General features: G+C 43.0%; 2 protein-coding genes across 2 annotated transcripts; both read left to right on the top strand.

Annotated features, from left to right (window-relative positions):
• Positions 1–6,786, top strand: LOC117837767 (uncharacterized). The gene is made up of 7 exons (XM_034717561.2): positions 1–355; positions 1,657–3,767; positions 3,881–4,078; positions 4,194–4,373; positions 4,666–4,809; positions 4,893–5,105; positions 5,191–6,786. The coding sequence occupies exons 2-7, from the start codon at positions 1,728–1,730 to the stop codon at positions 6,580–6,582; spliced, it is 4,167 nt and encodes a 1,388-aa protein (XP_034573452.1). The 5' UTR covers positions 1–355; positions 1,657–1,727; the 3' UTR covers positions 6,583–6,786.
• A 10,431-nt stretch (positions 6,787–17,217) lies between these two features.
• LOC117862022 (F-box/kelch-repeat protein At3g61590) lies at positions 17,218–19,893 on the top strand. Its single transcript, XM_034745535.2, has 2 exons — positions 17,218–17,455; positions 18,366–19,893. Exon 2 carries the CDS (start codon positions 18,396–18,398, stop codon positions 19,617–19,619), a length of 1,224 nt encoding a protein of 407 aa, XP_034601426.1. The 5' UTR covers positions 17,218–17,455; positions 18,366–18,395; the 3' UTR covers positions 19,620–19,893.
• The last annotated feature ends 236 nt before the right edge of the window (positions 19,894–20,129 follow it).

Raw genomic sequence — 20,129 nt, 5'->3', positions numbered from 1 at the left:
CGGGAGACTCAACCGAGTCAGCCTCCCCGGCGGCGTCGCGAACCCTCCCGAAACCCCCAGCCCAACGGTCCTCCCTTCTTCCACCTCCTTCCCGAGGCTCCTCCCCCCGTCTCCACATAAATGCCGCGCGTCCGGCCGGCCGACGGCCCGGCACTCAGAAAGCAAGAACACGCAGGGAAACCGAAAGCGCTCGCGAGAAGGAAGAGGGGAGAGAGAGGACGACGACGGCCTGGGACCCGCGGACCGCATCGCCCGCCGGTAGCTGACGCCATTCGGCCCCGTGGATTTTTCAAGCTCTGGTGGTTGGCTTGTCTGTCTGATCCGCGCTCTGCTGCTTTTCTCCGCCCGCCGCACTGTGAGTGCCCCTCCTCGATCGCCTCGCCTCCTCTATTCTTTCTTTCCCCTCTCCGGATGGATTTGGGTGTGCTTTGGATGCGTCCGATTGCAGTAGCCTGTGCAGGTTTGCTCTGGGAAATCATGCTGCGTCTCCTGCGGATTTTAGGAGTACAGTATGCAAACTGTTAAATTTCGGTGTCCACATTTGTAATCACAGAATGTCTCGTTACTCTGCAAAGCAAATTCAGAGAAATTGCTGCTTGAGTCGGTGCTCTACTGCAACAAAACTTTCCGTCCCTTTTTTTTGTTGAATGTGAAAAATCAGGTTATTTAAAAGGATTGGAGGAAAATATAATTAGTAGAGTACCGTGGCCGGCCTGCGTGTAAACAAAAGTAATCTTTATTTGAAAAAATAACGAATGCCTAATTGGGGGGAAAAGGGATGTATGGGTCAATTATCGAACACTTGAATATGTGAGAGATTACCTTACATGGAATTGGAAGTTAAAAGAAATGTGCATATGAGCAGGTTCCTAATATGAAATGACCTGGTTTATTCTTTTTCCACTAATTACCCAGCGAAAAATTCTCCTTTTCTTTTGTTTTGTGTTCAGTGCTCCATATAATTTTTTCCGGTGCTACCGTACAAGATTCTTTTTGAAGGAGAAGAAGCAATATGCTTTTTGAACAATTACGAAAATTTGTAGGTGCATCTATGATCAATTGATGGGGAATCATATGGCTAGGAAAATAAAGTAAATACTGTGGCTCAGCCTTGTGTCATGGTTCACACTCAACTTTAGTACAAACTGAGACAACAGTTAGATGTTACTGCTCATGCATAAAAAAATTTGGGGTGCACTTTACAAATTGATATACAACAAATATATGAAATATCACAGCATGTCTTCCTTTCTGTCTTCTTTTTACTGTCTCGTTTCACTATTGCGATCGAGAGGGGAATTCATTCCATTTCTAAAACAGGACACTTAGTTGAGTCAAGGTTGGATAATCTAGGACTGATCCTATTCTGCAATACAAACAATTATAAACTGTTCCTGATGAGTGCACAACAAGGAACTGAAATATTGACTTGTGATAATACTTCCGTAGCATTCAAATTCGTTGTTTATTGGTCCAGAAGTGATCCCTATCCTTCTACCAATTTAATGTAATTGGTGGCTGTTGGCTATCAACAGCTGCTAAATTATTTTCAGTGCCTTTTGTTTTCTGAATTAGCTCTCCGTTCTGCTGTTGTTCGGTTGCTTGTTCTTATTCAGAACTAAACTGACCATGCATGACTCTTCTTCACTGCTGCAGGTATCAAAGCCATAGTACCTGTTCGGCAGGTCTAGGCATCTACCCTACTAGTATATATAGACTAGTAAATAATGTATCCGGCAAACCACTATATGGATCCATACCACTCACACTACAGAAATCACAGTCCCTACCCTTACTATCCTCCTCATGGATGGGAAATTCCATCCGGTCACCCTCAGCCCATGGACTCATCCTATCGGCCACCAACCTATGGACCTTGGCCATACAATGCTGGTATGCATCATCCGCATCCTTCCGAGTTCCACTGTTGCTGCAACCGCACGTATCCTCCTGATTACTACAGTTTCAGACCCCCATTACCTCAAGAACTTCCACCCCCTCATCTATATTATCACGGGCCATTTCCACAGCATTCAAACACCTGCCTTTCTTACTTTGTCCCACCACATCCTTATCCTGTTGATCAAATGCCATATGGTTATGACAAGCTCAAGAGCCATTGCTGTGGATGTCCAAACCATGTGTGCCATGGGGCAGATAAGAGCAATGTGAAAATCGAGGAAGAAAGGCCTGATGTCAAGCTTGAGAGTGAGTACAAGGATGCTGATGGTGGCAGTATAATTCGCCATCCAAACAACCAATATCCGTTCATATGGGTGCCGTCTGGCAACATGGAAGGCAAGGAGAATGGAAAGCGTTATGAATTCTCACCTCAGCTCTTGAAAGAATGGGCTCCTATGAGTAGAAAGATGACAGGGGATGTCAAGAAACAAAATCAAGACAATCAGTTCTTAAATGGATGGGCTCCTGTGAGTAGTAAGAAGACAGAGGATGTCATGCACCAAGAGGAAGGCAATCAGAAGGAGAGGCAGTTCCATTGGCCGATAGTTTGGATGCCTGCAGGATATGATGAGCCGAAGCAAAAGGCTAAAGAGCTGAAGATAGAAGAGTCCCCAAACAATTCTGAAGAGGCTCCTCAATCACCCAAGATCAAGATCATTCCCCTGTCATGGTTTGAGAATGGTCATCATGATCAGAAGCCAGCTACCAGAGATGGATCTGGAGATCATGGTGACAGATCGGCAACTAAGAGCCAACCTGCAGTTACTGAACATCGAGATGGCATGACACTGGAAGGAAGCCCTAAAACCACTCCAGCTGTGCCTAAAAGAGTAAACAATGAGAGCAAACCTGCAAGGGAAAACTACAAGACCATTCCAGTCGTGCCGGAGAACAAGATTGATGAAAAGAAGGCCAGTACCTACAGAATCATTCCTGTCACTAAAGAAAGTGATGAGAAGAAGACTGGCATGAGTGAAAAGGAAGAGGCAAAGAAGGCCAGCAATGGTGACAAGGTAGAAGAAAATGGGAAAACAAAACATAGTGAATCATCAACAGCTAAGCATTCAAAATTGCCACCTGTATGCTTGCGAGTGGATCCCTTTCCAAGAAAGAAATCTGGAAATGGTTCTTCAAGGCCTCCCAGCCCACCAACCAGGAAGGACGGTGACAAGGCCAAGAAGGACGTGAAGGAGGCAGCCCAAGGCCAGAACATGGAGCCTAAGCAGTCTGATACAAGGCATATCACTGTGTCTGAGATTAAAGGAAAATCACCTAATGAAATGGATAAGGGAATGCGGTTTAGCAATAAAACAGTGCAAGCTGCTTCTGTGGAACATCCAAGGGAGGAAGAAGTTCCCACAAGTAAAGATGAGCAGAAGGTCCAAGCTGGTAGCACTACCATTGGCACTCAAGAAAATGTGGGTGCAAAGAGTTTACAGGGAAGTGCTGTGCAAGAAAAAGAAAACACTGGTGCAGAAAGCTTCATGGGATGTGACGAAAGCAAAAATGAGGATGAGGCAGTAATTGAAAGTGAAGCTGCAAAAGATGATGCCAAAACATGCAAAGCCAATTTATCAGAACCAGATGCTGCAGTTTGTATTCAGTCTGCATACAGAGGGTATGATGTCCGAAGATGGCAACCTTTGGATAAGCTCCGGAAGATCAGGAATGTGCATGAACAGATGCAAGGTGTGAAGAAGCAGCTTCAATGCCTTGAAGATTCTTGCAAGAAGCCAACTGAAAAAGAGCAAGTGGCCATTGGTGAAACTATTATGAATTTACTCTTGAAGCTTGACACAATCCAGGTATCTTGTTTTCGTTTCAGTTTTTTTTCCTAGGAACAGGTTTGACTTGTTTCTTTATGGTATTCTTTTGCTACTAGCTGGGCTATTTCTAAGACCATGATATGCTTGTGCAGGGCTTGCATCCAAGTGTAAGGGAGGCTAGGAAGTCTGTTGCACGAGAACTGGTTTGCTTGCAGGAGAAGCTTGATGCTTTATGCAAGCAACAATCTGGGGAGTTTGATCACACAAACAGTGATGAAGAGAAATCAGAGACGACCGAGAACAGTATCCAAATTGTAGCTCCTACCATAACAACTGAAGCTTGCGACAAAGTAAGTATTGCCTGTATAATAATGCTTTGTAACCTTGTTGTCCTATAAAAATTGATTTACACCTTAATGATGCAACAAAGTTACTTTGAAATACTAATTTTAAAAGAGATCTCAGGAGGAGAGAGCTGTGGAACTGGGTAAGGTAGAAGAACCATCTTCAGTGGACACCATGGAGCCATACAATGCAGTTCCATCTGGAATTCCCATGGAGGTAAAGCAAGATGCGGATGCCAGTAAGAAGAAGAATGAAAAAGAGGAGTCATGTGTCACCACAATGGAAGAAGCAAATGAACAAGTAAGTTAACTTTCAATTTCCAGTTTGACGCTCTTCTGTTGCAACCTTGGTAATATGAGACTGTCTTGTTGAGTATGGAGTATTTGCTCACATTTACCATTATATGCAGTCTGCGTTAGCTGTGAAGTGTTAACAAAATTTATGTATTGATTTTAGAGAAAAATAAACTAATGCAGCCTTCATAGTACTAACAAAAGAAAATAATAATCATCGTCCTTGGAGTCTGCATCTGATTTCTTCATAAAAATCGACTTTAATTTACAATTATGATTTAACTATTCATATTCAACAGGGAAAAGCTGCAGGACAGTTCGAGTTACAGGTGCCATCATCGATGGATACGTTAAGTGATGCAGCTTTGCCAGAACATCCCACTGACAACCAGGAGCTCAAAATTGAAGAATCAAATGCTGTTTCAGTGGAACAAGTGGATGAAGTAAGTTGTCTCTTGTCATCCATATTAGTAGTCATTGTTTTAACCTTGCAACTAGATACTGATAGTGTTGCTGTTGTCAACAGAAGTCAGAAGTCGAGGGTGAAGGAAAAGAGGCCAAGCTGCATGATGCAGCTTCAACAGGGGACTCTAGTGGGCTGAAACAATGCACAGCTTCAACAGAGCAGAGTCTGCATGCTAAATCTGAATCAAATACAGGGTTGTCTTATGATTCCACTGAGGGCATTAATGCCAGTGCTGTGGCAGCATCGGTAGAAAGTGGAGTCACAAATGAGAAGGTGAGTTCTGTTCTTTTTATTGAGGATAAGCTCTATTCTGATTAAATTTGTGAACAACATATTAACACTGAGAACATGAAAACAGGATGGCCCAGTTAATGGTCAGGACCACGCAACTGCAGCTGTAGAAAACCTGGAGCTGAAACATGATGTTTCTCCTGCTGAAGAAGATCAGCAAAGAGAGTTGAGCGGCCCAGTTGTTCATTTGGAGGATTCATCAATATCTTTACAGGATGAAGAACAACATGATCTAATTCCTGCTGATGACTCTGTTATGTCTAATACAAAAGATCAATTAGAGGTAGCCAGGGATATCAGCATGCAGGAACAAGCTGTGGATACCGTGCAAGATTCAACAAAAGAACAAGATGGAATGCTGGAAGATTCAACGAAAGAACAAGATGGAATGCTGGAAGATTCAACGAATAATATGGAACTCTCTGCTTCTGGAAATGCAGAAAAGCCTGATCAGCCTGCCTTGCTTGAACCAGTTTTGAAGTCTGACTCAGCCCCAGAAGAAACTGTCGTGGGCGAGTCTGATGACACAGTGCAATGTGCGGTTTCTGGCAAGGATAAGCCACCACATGAGGATCAGGAAACTGAAGCAACTATTGACAAGCTAACAGGAGGTTCCACAAATGATGGGGATTCTCTTCCTGGGACCTCTAGGAAGGAGCCTGACATTCAGGAGAGTCATCCTAACCTTGCAGAAGAGGCAGACAGTACAAGGGATGAAATAGCTTTCCCTGAATTGGACAGCTGTGAATTGTCATGTCCGCACGAAGGTGGCATCACAGAGCATGAGAGATCTGGGATGGAGGTGTCATCAGAGAGCCAAACTGAAGCCCAAAAGGAGCATGCAGATCTGGCGGTGTCCAACACAGAAGAATGCATTGAGAAACTGAAAGAAGCTCCAGTTGACGCATCGACAGCAAATTCTGCTGAGGATGTTGGTGTGCAGGTGTCTGTAACTGAAGAATGCACTGAGATGCCAGAAAACTCTGCTGAAGATGTTGGTGTGCAGGTGTCTGTGACTGAAAAATGCACCGAGATACCAGAAGATGCTCAAGTGGGCGCGTTGGGAGCAAATTCTGCCGAGGATGTTGGTGTGCAGGTGTCTCTGGCTGAAAAATGCACTGAAGGTGCAGTAGGTGCAAATCTTGCTGAAGACGAAGCTGATAACCTGAAAGAAGACATCACCGTGCAGAAAGAGAACAAGGCTTCTGAGGAAGCTTTATCTGCCGGTGCAAGTCCATTCAATGATTTGAAGGACAGCGATGAAAAGAAACTGGCCGAAGAGAACCAGCAGCTGAAAGAACTTCTGCAGAAGCTGCTTGCGTCCGGCAACGATCAAATGGTGGTCATCACAGACCTAAGCGAGAAGGTCAAGGCACTTGAGCACAAGCTGGCACGCAAGAAGAGATCAAAGGTGAGGGTGCACAGGCCGTCCAGGCATGTGACGGCCAAAGTCCACTGAAAGGATGATCTCTTGAGGTTTGAGATCGTGGTGTATGGATCCCATGTTACTGCTTGTATCCATGTTTGTTTGTGCAGTGTACATCTGTGTTGCCGCACTCTGCTGTGTGCTGGGAACACAAGGTCTTGTATGTGCTGTATTTTGTGTGTATGTGCAATGAACCCAAGTTGATTTAATGTTTTGTGGCCAAGTGATTGGGACGAAGTCTGAGTCGGTATACGAGCTGAAACTGGTGAGATATTGTGCTGGTGTTGCACAAGAGCACCACAGATACAGATCTCTACAATATGCCAATGGGTAAAGGTATGCCACAATCCGGAGGGAAGGTATCAGTCCTCGTGTGTCGTTTCCATTTTGCATGCAGAAAAGTTGACTTGGGATTGTGAGCTGGGCTTGTGGAGTTCAACTCTGTGCTTGACCAAATGCTTATGCGATCGCTGTGAAGCCATTGGTTCAGGTATGGATCTCTAAATCTGAAGAAAGTTAGCTCCAATACTGTTGTGCACGTAGGTGTATTCTAGTATGCCGCAGTTCAGTAGTTAATGGTCATACCACCAGCTTGTCAAGCACTCGCCAACTCATGCAAACAAGACGGCCAGTCTACTTTTGCAGCGCCTGGAATTGGAGTACATGCTGTTGGATCATAACCACTTGACCCCCAATGTCTTTGAAAAGTTCGTCGAACATGTAAGGTGGGCAGATGCAGGTCAAAGCGAAGATAAACAAAATGCAACCCCGGAAAGAAAGGGACTTTAAATTTGCCAGCGGAACCAACCAAATCATGGGCTCTGCACTCATCTTGTTTATTGGTTCATGGCGAGCAGGTAGATCCATTGTAGAAAAAAGTACTGGGAAAGAAACTTGAGAAAAGAATGTGAGAGCATGGCCAGCATCATAAGATATCCTGTCGTTGGAACACACTCATCAGCAACATTGTCAGCAATTCATGCCATCCCCTCGTGACCGAACCCTGTGGACCATCGCTCGGGATTCCAAGAAGCGTGGAGCCCCTCCAGTAGCAATGAGCGTGCTGGCGTCTTCAATCGAATTGTTGAAATTGTCTGTTTACTGGGAGAGGCGTAACCATGAAATTTCGTCTTTCTTTTGCTGATCATAACATAACTGTGAGAGAACACAACTTTTGGTGAGCCAACTGCTGTAGACGGTATCCCTGCCAAGCGCAATTGTGTGCATCTCAACATATCAAGAGATTCGGCTGTTACCAGGGGTAGCAGTGTGTCAGCACTTGATGGTTCATAAGCGAGCGTGTGCATTCATGGTGATGAGTGTCGGTATGTGAATGTGAATATCTGTATTTGTACTTTGTTGAGACAGAAAAATAGATAAATCTTGCTCTTTGAACTTGGAATTTTGATCATCAGGTCTTAGCATCCCTATGCTGAAAAGAGTCCTAGCTAGATAGCTAAGATCGATGTCACTCGAAACAAGGACACAAGGACAGCGATCGAGTTGATGCTGATAAGTGATATCCATTTGTCATATGAACCTCTCCTGATGCTCAATATCTGACAAGATTCCCCATACATGTTCCATCAGAGGCCCTTGCCAAGGATCTATTTTCTTACAAATATCCTGCTCTTCCAGGTTACGTGATGGTTGAGCCATTGCAAAAGCTTTGCGATGCCACTGGCGAGTGAATTGATCTATGCATCGAAATAGCTAGTAGGAAAGTTCTCAAAAGATTATTCTTTATAATTGTCTGCTTAATTGTATATTTGTATGTAATTACAAAAAAGAGAGTACATGGAGGTGCACTCTGTAGCCCATATGACCATTCAAATATTTTGAACGTTCCAAATTATAAGTCATTCCAACTTTTTTGGAGAGTCAAAACATTTCAAGTTTGACCAAATTTATACAGTAAAGTACTAACATTCATGATACCAAATAAGTACTATTAGTTTCTTCATTAAATATACTTTCATAGCATATCTATTCGATGCCATAAACCTGATCCTCTCTATAATTTTGGTCAAACATAAGATGGCTTGACTCTCTAAGAAAGTTGGAATGACTTATAATTTGGAACGAAGGGAGTAATATGACTATTCAAATATGAATTTTATGGACTATGACAATGCACACAATAGATTTGAATCGGTCCAGTGCTAAGGCATGTTTTTTGCATTCGCTTTAAGTATGAACTTTGGTGGTGAAATGTTTCATTACAAGGCTTGCACGAGGTGCAAATTAATTAAGGATGGCTGTTGCTATTCTTTGCAGTTGTTGGTCCCCTCTACTAGAAAACTTCATCCGGAGACTCTGATTTTCAACTGAACTAAATCCAGCTTCAAATTCATACCTTCAATGGAAAGGAGGATTTTGCTTTCGATATGAAAAATCGAAACATTCTCCTGACAGGTGGCGAGGCGTCGCTGTTGTTACAACAGTGAGAGTTTAGGGTTTTAGTTACATTTGTAGTTGGGTTTGATTTAGTGGCGCCAACACTAGTAGCAGTGTTGGATCTGGAAAGACATCTATGGATGTAGCACGTTCTACAGCTAGCTGAACACAAGTTCAATTTCTTGTACACCGCCCATAATTTATTCTAATAACTTATTCCACTACTTGTACACCACCCACTAATGAGGTAGCAGGGTTTGATTTTGTTGTGTGTGCTCATTCACACGGGGCCCCACAAAAAGAGATAAATCCACCCCTCTGATTTTCCATGGACGTGCTTCTTCATTCTTATTTTCCTTGTGAAATACATCTCTTTTCCTCTATAGATGTATGCCATGTATTTCCATGTGAAATTCATTATTGGCCCTAGTTCAAAACATGAAAATATCACAAACTTGTATGGGAATTTGGTGTGGACATCAAGTAGTAAAGAGTTTTCCTTTTTCCTTTTTGTCAAGTGGAGGAGTCACAATCTGGGAAATGCATGCGGCCCCTTCCAAGCATTCTTGAGCTGGGCTTTGATACTATTTCTGGTGGATGACTCAAAATGCTCTTTGCAGTTATCATGGTCTTATGTGATGGTGAATTGCACTAACACTATAGGTCCGGTCTGCATCCGACTCATGCCAACTCAGAGTTGGAAAAGCAAGATCTTAGCTTTCTCATGCAACATGAAAAGGCACTGAGGCATGCTTACCATCACATGGCACATATATACATAGTAGTGGACACTAATATCTATAGTGGCCATTCTCATTAGTGCACTAGGTAGCATGCCTTTCAATATTTTTTTGAGCATGGTTGAGATCCTACTGCTTTGCCACCACAAGAATAATGTTGCTGTCAGGTGGCTTCACTTCATAAAGTTTACAATTGGTAGGCAAGCATGCTCATCTTCCTTTTAAAACTGCAACTTGAAATTTCTGAAAGGATGGCATGGTGAAACTGGGCCTTGGATTGAGTGCTGCGGTGATTCAATAGTTTGAAAAGGTAGCATGCTCCTGTTCAAACAGTCAAACCCTTGTTCCAAAAAGCAGGAAAGACAACACAGGACAGGCGGCTAGGCATTGCCACATCTACAAGCAATCTCAAATAGGAATGGGCAGCAACCTCACACTCCTCCCTATGAGGGCTAGCATGTACGCTTTGGCCTCTTTGGTCATTTTGGAGCAGTGACATGAGAGGGGAAATGGCACCTGCAAAAGGTTGCATTTATATTTATGTATCATGGAAGATCACTAGATTCTAGTGCATGCAGTGGACACAGCAGCAAGCAACAAGGCTGATGAGTTGTGGGCATGTGATGTGCTTGCACATGGAACAGAAACAAATTGTGTGCATCAGCAGGCTGGAGTGTCCAAATGCAAGGGCAGCCTCAAAGCTTTTGTCTGCCTGTGCAAGACGCCAAGGCGTGCGCCTTGTTTGTCCCTTTGTTTGTATCCACTGCACCTAGTGTGAAAACGAGGCTAGGCAAGCTTCCATTGCTGCTGTGTGCTCTTGACTCATTAAATTGGTCCCTACCACAATATGGCCTTGATATGCTTGTGGTGGACGAAACAGATATGCATTGTCTAGTCATACGTAAAACGAAGCATGCATCTGTAATTGATAATATATGTTTAGTTGTTAAACTTGATGAGGCTTCTTAAAACCTACCATCATATATAGCCGTTCTTTATGTTTTTTTTGTTTAGTATAACTAGGAAAACTATTTTGGTACCATATCATTTTTTTTTTGCTAGATTCATTTGATGTCTTAACTCTCAAGTCTATTTATTGATAGAGGTCTTAAATGCATGTATTTAGGGTAAAAAGAAAAGAATGAACACAATGTCAAGACTGAGACAAGAGTGGATACGTATGAAGTGTTGTCCCTATCAGTCACAATGCTCTTGGTAGGTCTGTCATGTCAATTGGATAGCAAGCTACTGTGACAGTACAAGATTATTACATTATTGGTGGGCTGGAAAAGTATTAAGATTTTTCATGTAAGAACAAGTATGATAGCGTTGTTACTGTAGTTACAACAGCATGCTTCTCCGTTCCTACAATTTAAACAAGGCACAAAAAAAAACGTGGCTGCACGTTGCAATTCCCTTCAGACATAGGAGTCCCTAGTACCCCCTGATCAGTTGTATGATAGTGAATGAATTCCCAAACCTTTTACACGCTGCATGTCACTTTTTTTTTTATCTTTTTCAATAGATCTAGCTTCATATTTGGGAGGAGAAACTTGTTAGTTTTTAGGGAACTATGTTTTTCCTCTCTCTTTTTATATGAAAATTCTGATCAGCAGAAATTTGGAAAGCTTTGTTCAATCTTATATTATTACTGTGTTTTACAATATGCTATTGCAAATTTGCAATGAGTTTGTTGTACAGCAGATGGCACTAGCAATTTCCATATATTTGTTTATTACACACGGCATCGCAAGCAAAGCAACAAATTAAGTTGAGGCCCACAGATACAGGTGAGCTCACACCTTTGGTGACCTTAGAAAGGAGCCTAGAAGCAAGCGTGCAAATGCATAGGAGGAGGACGATAGGGACGGAGGAGGCCGCATGCATGCCGCAAAAAAAAAAAAAAAACAAATTGCGATGAAGGGGATGGGTCCTGAGATAAACAATTTTGTTGTGACCTGTGTGAGTGATGCTGCAGATGGAGCAGGGTTAATTAGGTAAAGGTGGTCCATGGTGCCTCACCCACCAATCATAAAATAGGCCTCATCCAACTTTCTCCCGTGGCCCTTCTTCGATGGAACATCAAATCCACGCATAGGAAAGTCCTGTTGTAAAATAATATCTCCACCACCATAGCCAATGTATCAACGCCAAGGGAAAAACAAAAGGAAAAAAGCAACAATGTTTTGCAAGAAATGAATTAAAAAAATATGTAATTAGGATTTTTATTTGATGAAACTTTCCATGTAAAATTTTAAAAGAAAACATTTGTGATCTTACTTTAAAAAGTAAACAAACTTCTCCCCGTCAGCATGAATGGCGTGCCTGAGAAAACTCATGGTGTTACAAGCCAACCATGGTGTAGCAAGCAGCAGCTCCGTCGTGGTGAGTGCTATCACCAACCAACATGGCACAAGCAAAAGGTTTAACTTTAAAAAATAAGATCTTAGGTTTTTGTTTTCAAAATTTAACTTTGAAAGGTGTACAATATTCAAAACAACCTATAGTTAGGTAGTAACATGTAATTTTATTGCAAGTTAATTTATTAATAGTCTCTTATAAAATGTATAGTTGACAAATTACTTGTTCCACCTTGTATATATGTTGGAGTTTTTATACACAATGAATGACCGATTTAATTGTCTCGTCGATCAGCTCATGTAAGTCCGTATCGTGAAATCCAAATGTGACTGATTTCAATGCATGTGGCCTACCAAACAAAAATCTAACCTTAAAATACATCACTGGAATATTCGAGCTGGAACTTTGTAAAAGGAAAAAAATTGGCAGGAGAGTGCTATGTAGAATTAGATTAGCGTTGACAGTACCATGACATGACAATAACCTTCGAAGATTAGCGTTGTCAATTGGATCCGTCCGGTAGAGTTAAAGTGCACCTCCCATAGAATTTTTGTTTCCTCTTCTACCCCTCTCCCTCTACTCCACTACCTGAATACCATTCTACCCCCTCAGCTTGACGCTTTCCTCTTTGAAGCTGAACCGCCTCTCCCCATTCTCTCTAAATTTTTTGCTTAAAGCAGGCACCTTCCCCTTTCTTCTAGTTCTCTTTCAACCTCACCGCCCTCATATATAGTACGCTATTGTGGCACCCCGCTAGACACGACGGCCATGGAAGCCCTAACCTAATGTATAGAGGGAGGAGGAAAGTCCACTGTTCCATATCTCTTGAAGTAGAAGGGCCGAAAGGCCCCTCACCTTCCCCCCATTTCCAACCCCTCTCACCCCCACCAGATTGGGGGAATTCCGTACCCAATCCAATTGGTGCCGGCCACCCAAAGCAAGAACTTGTCGACGGTATCCAGTATCCTCCTCTCTATCTCTTTCTCTTGGTGCGGGAGTTTCTTGGTTTTTGATTTGTGGGGGAAAGATTTGAATTTTTTTCCTATATTGTTTCGTAGGCGCTGAATCTTTCTTCAATTTCTTGAAAGCATCAGAACCCAAGAGGACCAGGCGGCGGCGGATGATTCAAAAAGGGAGCATCTTTTCTTCGATTTCGGTTCTTAAGGAGAGGTAAACGCGTCATCTTCCTCATTATGTTTATTTGCACCGGGAGTGGATTATGTGGGGGGAGAGTTTTCGTTTGTACTATATGCATTAATATGCATATTAGTGTTTGATTTTGTGCGGGCCTCAAGGATTTGTCGCCATTGGTCATGCGTTTCCTGGTGCGGTTTTGGTAAAATTTGGTTGGTAGATAGTTGCATATGCTGGTTGCTTTATTTGTCTGTGTCTTTAATGATCGTGATGTGGCTAGTGGTGGACACAGAATTTTACAAACGACTGTACATAAATATTCATATTTTATTCCTAAATCTATATAGTTTAGTATGTGATTTTACAAGCGAAATATCTTGATTTTAAAATAAAAATAAATCTTTATTAACTGCTCAATAAGAAACTAACAAACATATAGGAGCACACATGCTTTATATGCTTTGAGAGCGCAAGTTTATTGGTTTTGTTGAGCTGTCTCATTTGGGTTACAAGTCATGTCACATCTCACCAGTTCTCCAGAAATTAATAATCGATCATAAAATAATTGTGCTAACCAAAATACAAAGTATGGCTATTGCTCCCATATGACCATATTTATTTTGAACATATACACTTCCATTTTCTATATAGAAATATCAATATCTTTTATTTATAAAAGTTGTTATCTAGAAGCATCTTTACGAGCAATAAGCTTTACGTGATTTCTATACTATCTTTGAAGAATTATATATCTATTTAATTTCAAAAATATTCTAGAAGTATTCTTTGCGAGGTAAAGATTTTTGGAAGCGGCAACCAACATGTTATGTAAAAAAATCTAAATATTTTTATCAAATAAGGAAGGATTAGCATTTATAATCTCCATTGGAATAAATGATGTGTATATATGCTGAAATATTCTATAACTTTACCGGTGTAACATATGATGATATATGTGCAAATCATTTTTAATGAATTTTAATTTTTATGATTGCTTCTCTTAGGTATTGGTAGTCGGTCCCATCTTTTGCAGATCAAGATGCTAAGATCGTCCAATAGCTGCATGATCAATGGTGTTATTCGCGTAGGCACCTATAGAGGAACCGATAAGGTATATGCTTAAGGTGTTATGGAGATTCGCTTACAGCAACACAAACTTTACTTTTGTGCTCATTGATGGTGCGAATGTATGTGATGTTGTGGCCCATCATATCCGAGCCTGGCATGACCTCCTTCCTTCATGTATGTCCATTTGCACGTGTGGATTAGTTACCTTTAGGGTCTTGATGCTATCGTTGTTGTTGATGTGTGCTTTATGGCTCTACAACCACAACTCTACTCGACGAGCTCTCTCGTATATATGTTCTCTGTATACAACCTTGCTACTATGTGGCATGCTGCATTTCATGACCACCTTGTGTGCGCTTCCGGTATACTTCAGGTCATCATCGCTGCATATGGATATGCATCCAATCTCGTTCATTCACTGCTGTCCGGCAGCTTCCAACGCTCATACACATAGCAAAATATGGACGAGAATCCTAAACCCTATCAAACTTTCATCTTCCTTCGATCCATTCGGCTCCCCAACATTTGCTAACATTGCAGGCGCATGCATACTCCTTCAATGGGATCTCCCGTGGCACCAAAATGTACGTACACATGCATAATTTGATTTTTGGGTTCAACGATTTTGAATTTTTTAGAATTTCTTAATTTATAGGGTCCTACGGTTTCTTGAGTTCGTGTGTGTATTGATCCTCGTGGTTCCTTTTGAAAAGTTCTATAAATTTAATACATATTCTAATTACAAATTGCTTTGATTTTGTGTTCTGTTCTATGCTTACCTTGTGTGCGTAGCTCGCATGCCAAATGAGCTGACTCGAGTTGCTAACGATCAGAGCTATGGTATATTTTTTCTTGTTTTATTAACAAGCCAAGCCGAGCCGGCTTGTAAGTCTAGCCGTGGATCAGTAAAAAAATAAGGGCTAGTTTGGCAAGGTTCTGACTATGGCTAAAACAGCTTCAGCTGTGGCTACTCTAGTAGAGCAGCTCTCTAGTGGAGCCGAAGTCATTTTGAAAAACGTTTAGCATAATGGCTTCTCCTATTTTCTGTTTATAGATATAAAATGTTAAATATCCAATATACCCTTACATATTTGACTTGTTTGTACAAATGAGTTTTAATTTTTTTATTAATCTATAATGCAATTTCATATGTAATAAAAAAGATTAGTAAATAGATTAATGAATATATTATATAACCCTTTGTTTACTTGTTTCTATTTACGTATGATATCCTTTTATGTTTTTTCTTTTTCCACCATAATTTTTTTTTGCCTTTTGACGCTCTATTCTTTTCCATTGTTGTCCTTATCTCCTTATCCGCTCGACCGTGGTAGCGATCCCTCGTTGATCCGCCGCTATGCTTCGAGCTCGGCGTCCCCCTCCCCCGCGGCAAGGCCATATGCCTGCTCGCTTGCCGACCCGCTCCGGGCTCGGGACACCGCTGCCTCGCTCCGGCTCCAAAGCACCACTCTCTTGCCGCCCACCTCTGCTCCGGTCCTGGCACGCCGCTCCCTCGTCGCCCTGCTCCAGCTTGTTGAGTGGCATTTTGGTCGTAATATCTGTGAATTTGAGAGCCACTTGGTCCCTGTGCATGCGGGGAGCTACTTTTAGAGGGATCTAGGGGACTTCTTCGCCGGAGGCATTTGCCTTTCTGCTGTTTAGTAGGACTTCAGGTGGAGCCGGTGGAGAAGCACATCCTGAAACGCTAAAGAGGGTCTAAATTTTATATCAATTTGGTGTGGGACACTAGACTCATTATTATATTCAATTTTAATAATTTTAATAGAAAGCTACTGGAATCATCGAATGTACCCTTCTTTTACCTGCCCCCGACATAACTCCAACCAACTGAATTCGTTGCTGGACTACAACTGCCCAGTCTGTCTTCTCTAACCCCGACCGGCCGAGGCGCCCCCCCTCCTCCCTAGCGCCCGTGTATGCCTCGCAGCTGAGCCCCCTCCTCCCCCGTGCCTAGACTCTGGCTTTCATTTCCCAGCAGCCAATTTTCCCTTTCCTTTCCCTTTCTCCGCTCCACCCTCTCGGCCTTATTTCCTAGCGGCGCCGACAAGGCGAGCACCTAGGTCTTTTGTTGGCTGACCATCTGGCCTTCATCGGGCGCCGACGACGAACATCCGACAGGTATGCCCACCTATTCCTTTCCCTTCCCGCGGTGCGAAATCGAACCCCCAAACCCTGGTGTATGCTATTTATATTTGGATATGACCATGTATTGTTCGAAATTTTGAATTTTTTTCAAGCAATTATCGGGTGTACATGTACACCCATGTTCTAAGGGGATGTTTGGATCCCTGGACTAATATTAATACTTTTAATTAGTATCTAAACATTCGATGTGATAGGGATTAAACTTTAGTTCCTATCTCTAAACGGGGCCTAAACTGGATCCACGCCTACAAATTGAATGTGGTGGCAAATAATCTATGTTTTCTCATTGGAAAAAAAAAAAGAGAGGTTCCGCGGCCCCTGGATGTTTTCTCTAAACATCTCCAGCAGATTGCTCATATCACACTACCAAAATAGTTTCTCTCTCCGTCTCCAATAGTTACTTTTGCATTTTTTTATCCTCGCTGCAGCAGACTATCAAAAACCAATCTCCATACTTCCTCCGTCCCAAAAGAATGCAACTCTCGCTTCCCGAGGAGTCAACTAATTTAAATTTTGACCTAATTTATACAAAATAGTACTAATATTTATGGTACAAAATAAATATTAATGGATTAATCTTGTAATATATTTTTATAATAAATCGAAGTATTTTATTTATAAATTTGGTCAAAATTAAAACTGCTTGACTTATCGAGAAGCAATAGTTTGCATTATTTTTGCGAGGACATCCCTAGCACGTGGGGCCCACGAGTCATAGTTTTTTTTCTTTTCCCTCCCTCGCTCCTTCCTTTAACTCCCGTCTCCCCGCACCTCCCCCTCCCTTCTCTGCTCAATCCGCTGCCCCTCCCTCCCTTCCATCGTCGGCGGGCTCCCTCCCGACGGCGGCGCGAGCCTGGACGGCCAGCGCACGTCGCACCCCTTTCCCCCGCGACGGCCACCCGCGGCCCCCTTCTCCCCCGCGCCTGGCCCGACGGCGGCGTCCACGCCTTCTCCTCGCGGGGACGCCCCGTCCCGCCGGCGGCGCTCACTCGCTTCTCCTCCCTGCGCCGGCGCCCGCCTGTCCGCCCCCTTCGCCGGAGGTAGGCTCCCTCTCGCTCGCTCCCTCCCTCCCTCCCTCCCTACCCTCCCTCTCTCTCTCGGCGGGCTCGGGTGTGCAAGGACGGCCGGAATTCCTCGACACGGCGACGTCACGGTTGAGCAACGGCGCGCGAGCGGAGCGGAGATGTCCGGCGCGCCAAGCTAACCGTCGATAGGGGATAGGGGTGGAGAGGGCTGCTTCTCCCCTACATCAATGGGAGAGAAGCTGAGTTTTTGGCAATTGCAAAAAAAATGGTATTGGGAAAGAGATTGGTAGTCTGCTGGAGCTCTCTCTCTCTCGTCTCCAAAATCTCCTAAATGGTAGGTTTTTGGTATTGGGGGTGAATATGAGCAATCTGCTGGAGATGCTCTGTCCATGTCCCTGCTATTTCTTCCCCCCGAGATCCGTCTCATTAATAGCTGTTTTTGTCACATTTATCTGTATAATTCTCATGACAGAAAACAAACATGAGGACTAAAAAGTTTATCTTAAAGTAAAAAAGAAATGATTGAGAAGAGCTCCCTATATTTGTTAATCTAACTGTCTTTTCTGTCATTGGAAGGCTAGATTGGTCAGGTTTGATTATTGTCCCTTTCATTTAGCTGAGTTTTGTCTCTTAAAGAAATGGCATTAGTTTTGGTGTTTGGTTCTTGTCAGTTGTGATGAGCTGTGAAGTGTTTTCTTCTGAGATGTAGACAGCCACCAAGCGGTTTTGAATGTATCTGCATATGGCGAAGTGGACTATAGAGTGGAAGCTTGAATAACTGGACCTTGATTGCCCTATTTACATGCACTCTATACTCACAGTAAAATGTTTTTGAGCTTAAAATACTTTGTTAGCTCTGCATTAGAGGTTTCCACATTTAAGTAGCATTATCCCTTATTTTGTTTTGCAATATTATCTCTTGCAGGGTTTTGTATTAGCTACTGTTTTTCACTGGATGGTGGTAATGGGGTCAGAAGAGTGGGAGCTGTATCCTTCTTACATTGGTTCACAGGTCATGGAATACAGACCGATCTCTGAAGACAGCGATGATGATTGGAATGGGGATGTGGCAGTGCCATTGGACGCTGTCCTCCCTGATGATCTCTTGGAGAAGGTTCTTTCCTTCTTGCCGGTTGCAAGTATCATAAGATCTGGGTCTGTCTGCAAGAGGTGGCACGAGATTGTGCATGCCCAAAGGCAGACATGGAGTAAAATGGTGCCTCAGAAGCCATGGTACTTCATGTTTACTTGTAGTGAGGAGGCAGTTTCAGGTTTTGCCTATGACCCAAGCCTCCGCAAGTGGTATGGGTTCGATTTCCCTTGCATTGAGAAGAGCAACTGGTCTACATCCTCATCGGCTGGGTTGGTGTGCCTGATGGACAGTGAGAACAGGCGCCGCATTATGGTGTGCAACCCCATCACTAAGGACTGGAAGCGGCTTCTTGATGCTCCTGGAGGCAAAACAGCTGATTACAGTGCTCTTGCCTTTTCAGTGGACAGGAGTTCTCATCAGTACACCGTGGCTATTGCAAGGAGCAACCAGGATCCGTCAGAGTATTATCAGTGGGAGTTTACAATCCATTTGTATGAGTCAGTCACTGGTAATTGGGTGACTCCCTTTACTGGAGTATTGCTCGGATGGAGAGGAGGTGACGAGTGTGTCATCTGCGATGGAATACTCTACTACTTGGTGTACTCCACAGGAGTTCTGGTGAATAATAATGAGCATCGCCATTGTCTTGTCATGTATGATCTTGCTGCAAGACCGAACCACTCTTCTTTAATGAGCATGGCTATTCCAGTGCCATGCGCTCTTACATGTGGCCGGCTGATGAACCTAAGTGAGAGGCTTGTGCTGGTTGGTGGCATTGGCAAGCAAGATAGGCCTGGGATCATCAAGGGAATTGGCATTTGGGAGCTCCATAACAAAGAGTGGCGTGAGGTTGCTCGGATGCCTCACAAGTTTTTTCAAGGATTTGGTGAGTTCGATGATGTTTTTGCAAGCTGCGGGGCAGATGATCTTATCTACATCCAGAGCTATGGGTCCCCAGCTCTTCTCACCTTTGAAATGAATCAGAAGCTATGGAAGTGGTCAGTGAAGAGCCCTGTGTCAAAGAGGTTTCCGCTGCAGCTGTTCACTGGTTTCTCTTTCGAGCCAAGGCTGGACATTGCTTCCTAGTGTTCCTAATTTGTTCTACCTCCACATAATCCTTACATTGTATTTTGCCTGGTTTTGGAGTGGCCAAAGTCGGGATGAGATGCTGCCATTGGAAGAAGCTTGAACACAACATGTTCAATTTTATAAATCTTATTCTATTCATTGCTGGGTGTATTGGGTATATCTTCTAATTGAAGTGATCAATTAACTTTGCTGATCTTTTTGTTAACTTGGTTGGATAGTGGAGGGAGAGATGATGTCAACGAATTACACAAGAACTATTGTTTCGGGATTACTTTTCTTGTCTCAGAAAATTGGACCACTCCTGTTTTACTGTCTTTAAGTCTCTGCGGCCACTGAATTATGTTTTGTTTCATTGTAACAGCATTTGCTAACATACAGTACATAACACATCTGAGCATGAAGCAGTCCTTCCCTGTTGGACCAGTACTACTTAGAACAGAGTACCTTCTATGGCTTCCTTGGGAGCCATTTATGACAGCGGAACCTGTTACTTTGTTAGTGGTCGCA

Source organism: Setaria viridis, chromosome 1 (genome assembly GCF_005286985.2).
Source record: "Setaria viridis chromosome 1, Setaria_viridis_v4.0, whole genome shotgun sequence".
Classification (NCBI taxonomy): Eukaryota; Viridiplantae; Streptophyta; class Magnoliopsida; order Poales; family Poaceae; genus Setaria; species Setaria viridis.
Note: the sequence above shows the minus strand (reverse complement) of the source record. Positions and strands in the feature narration are given on the sequence as shown.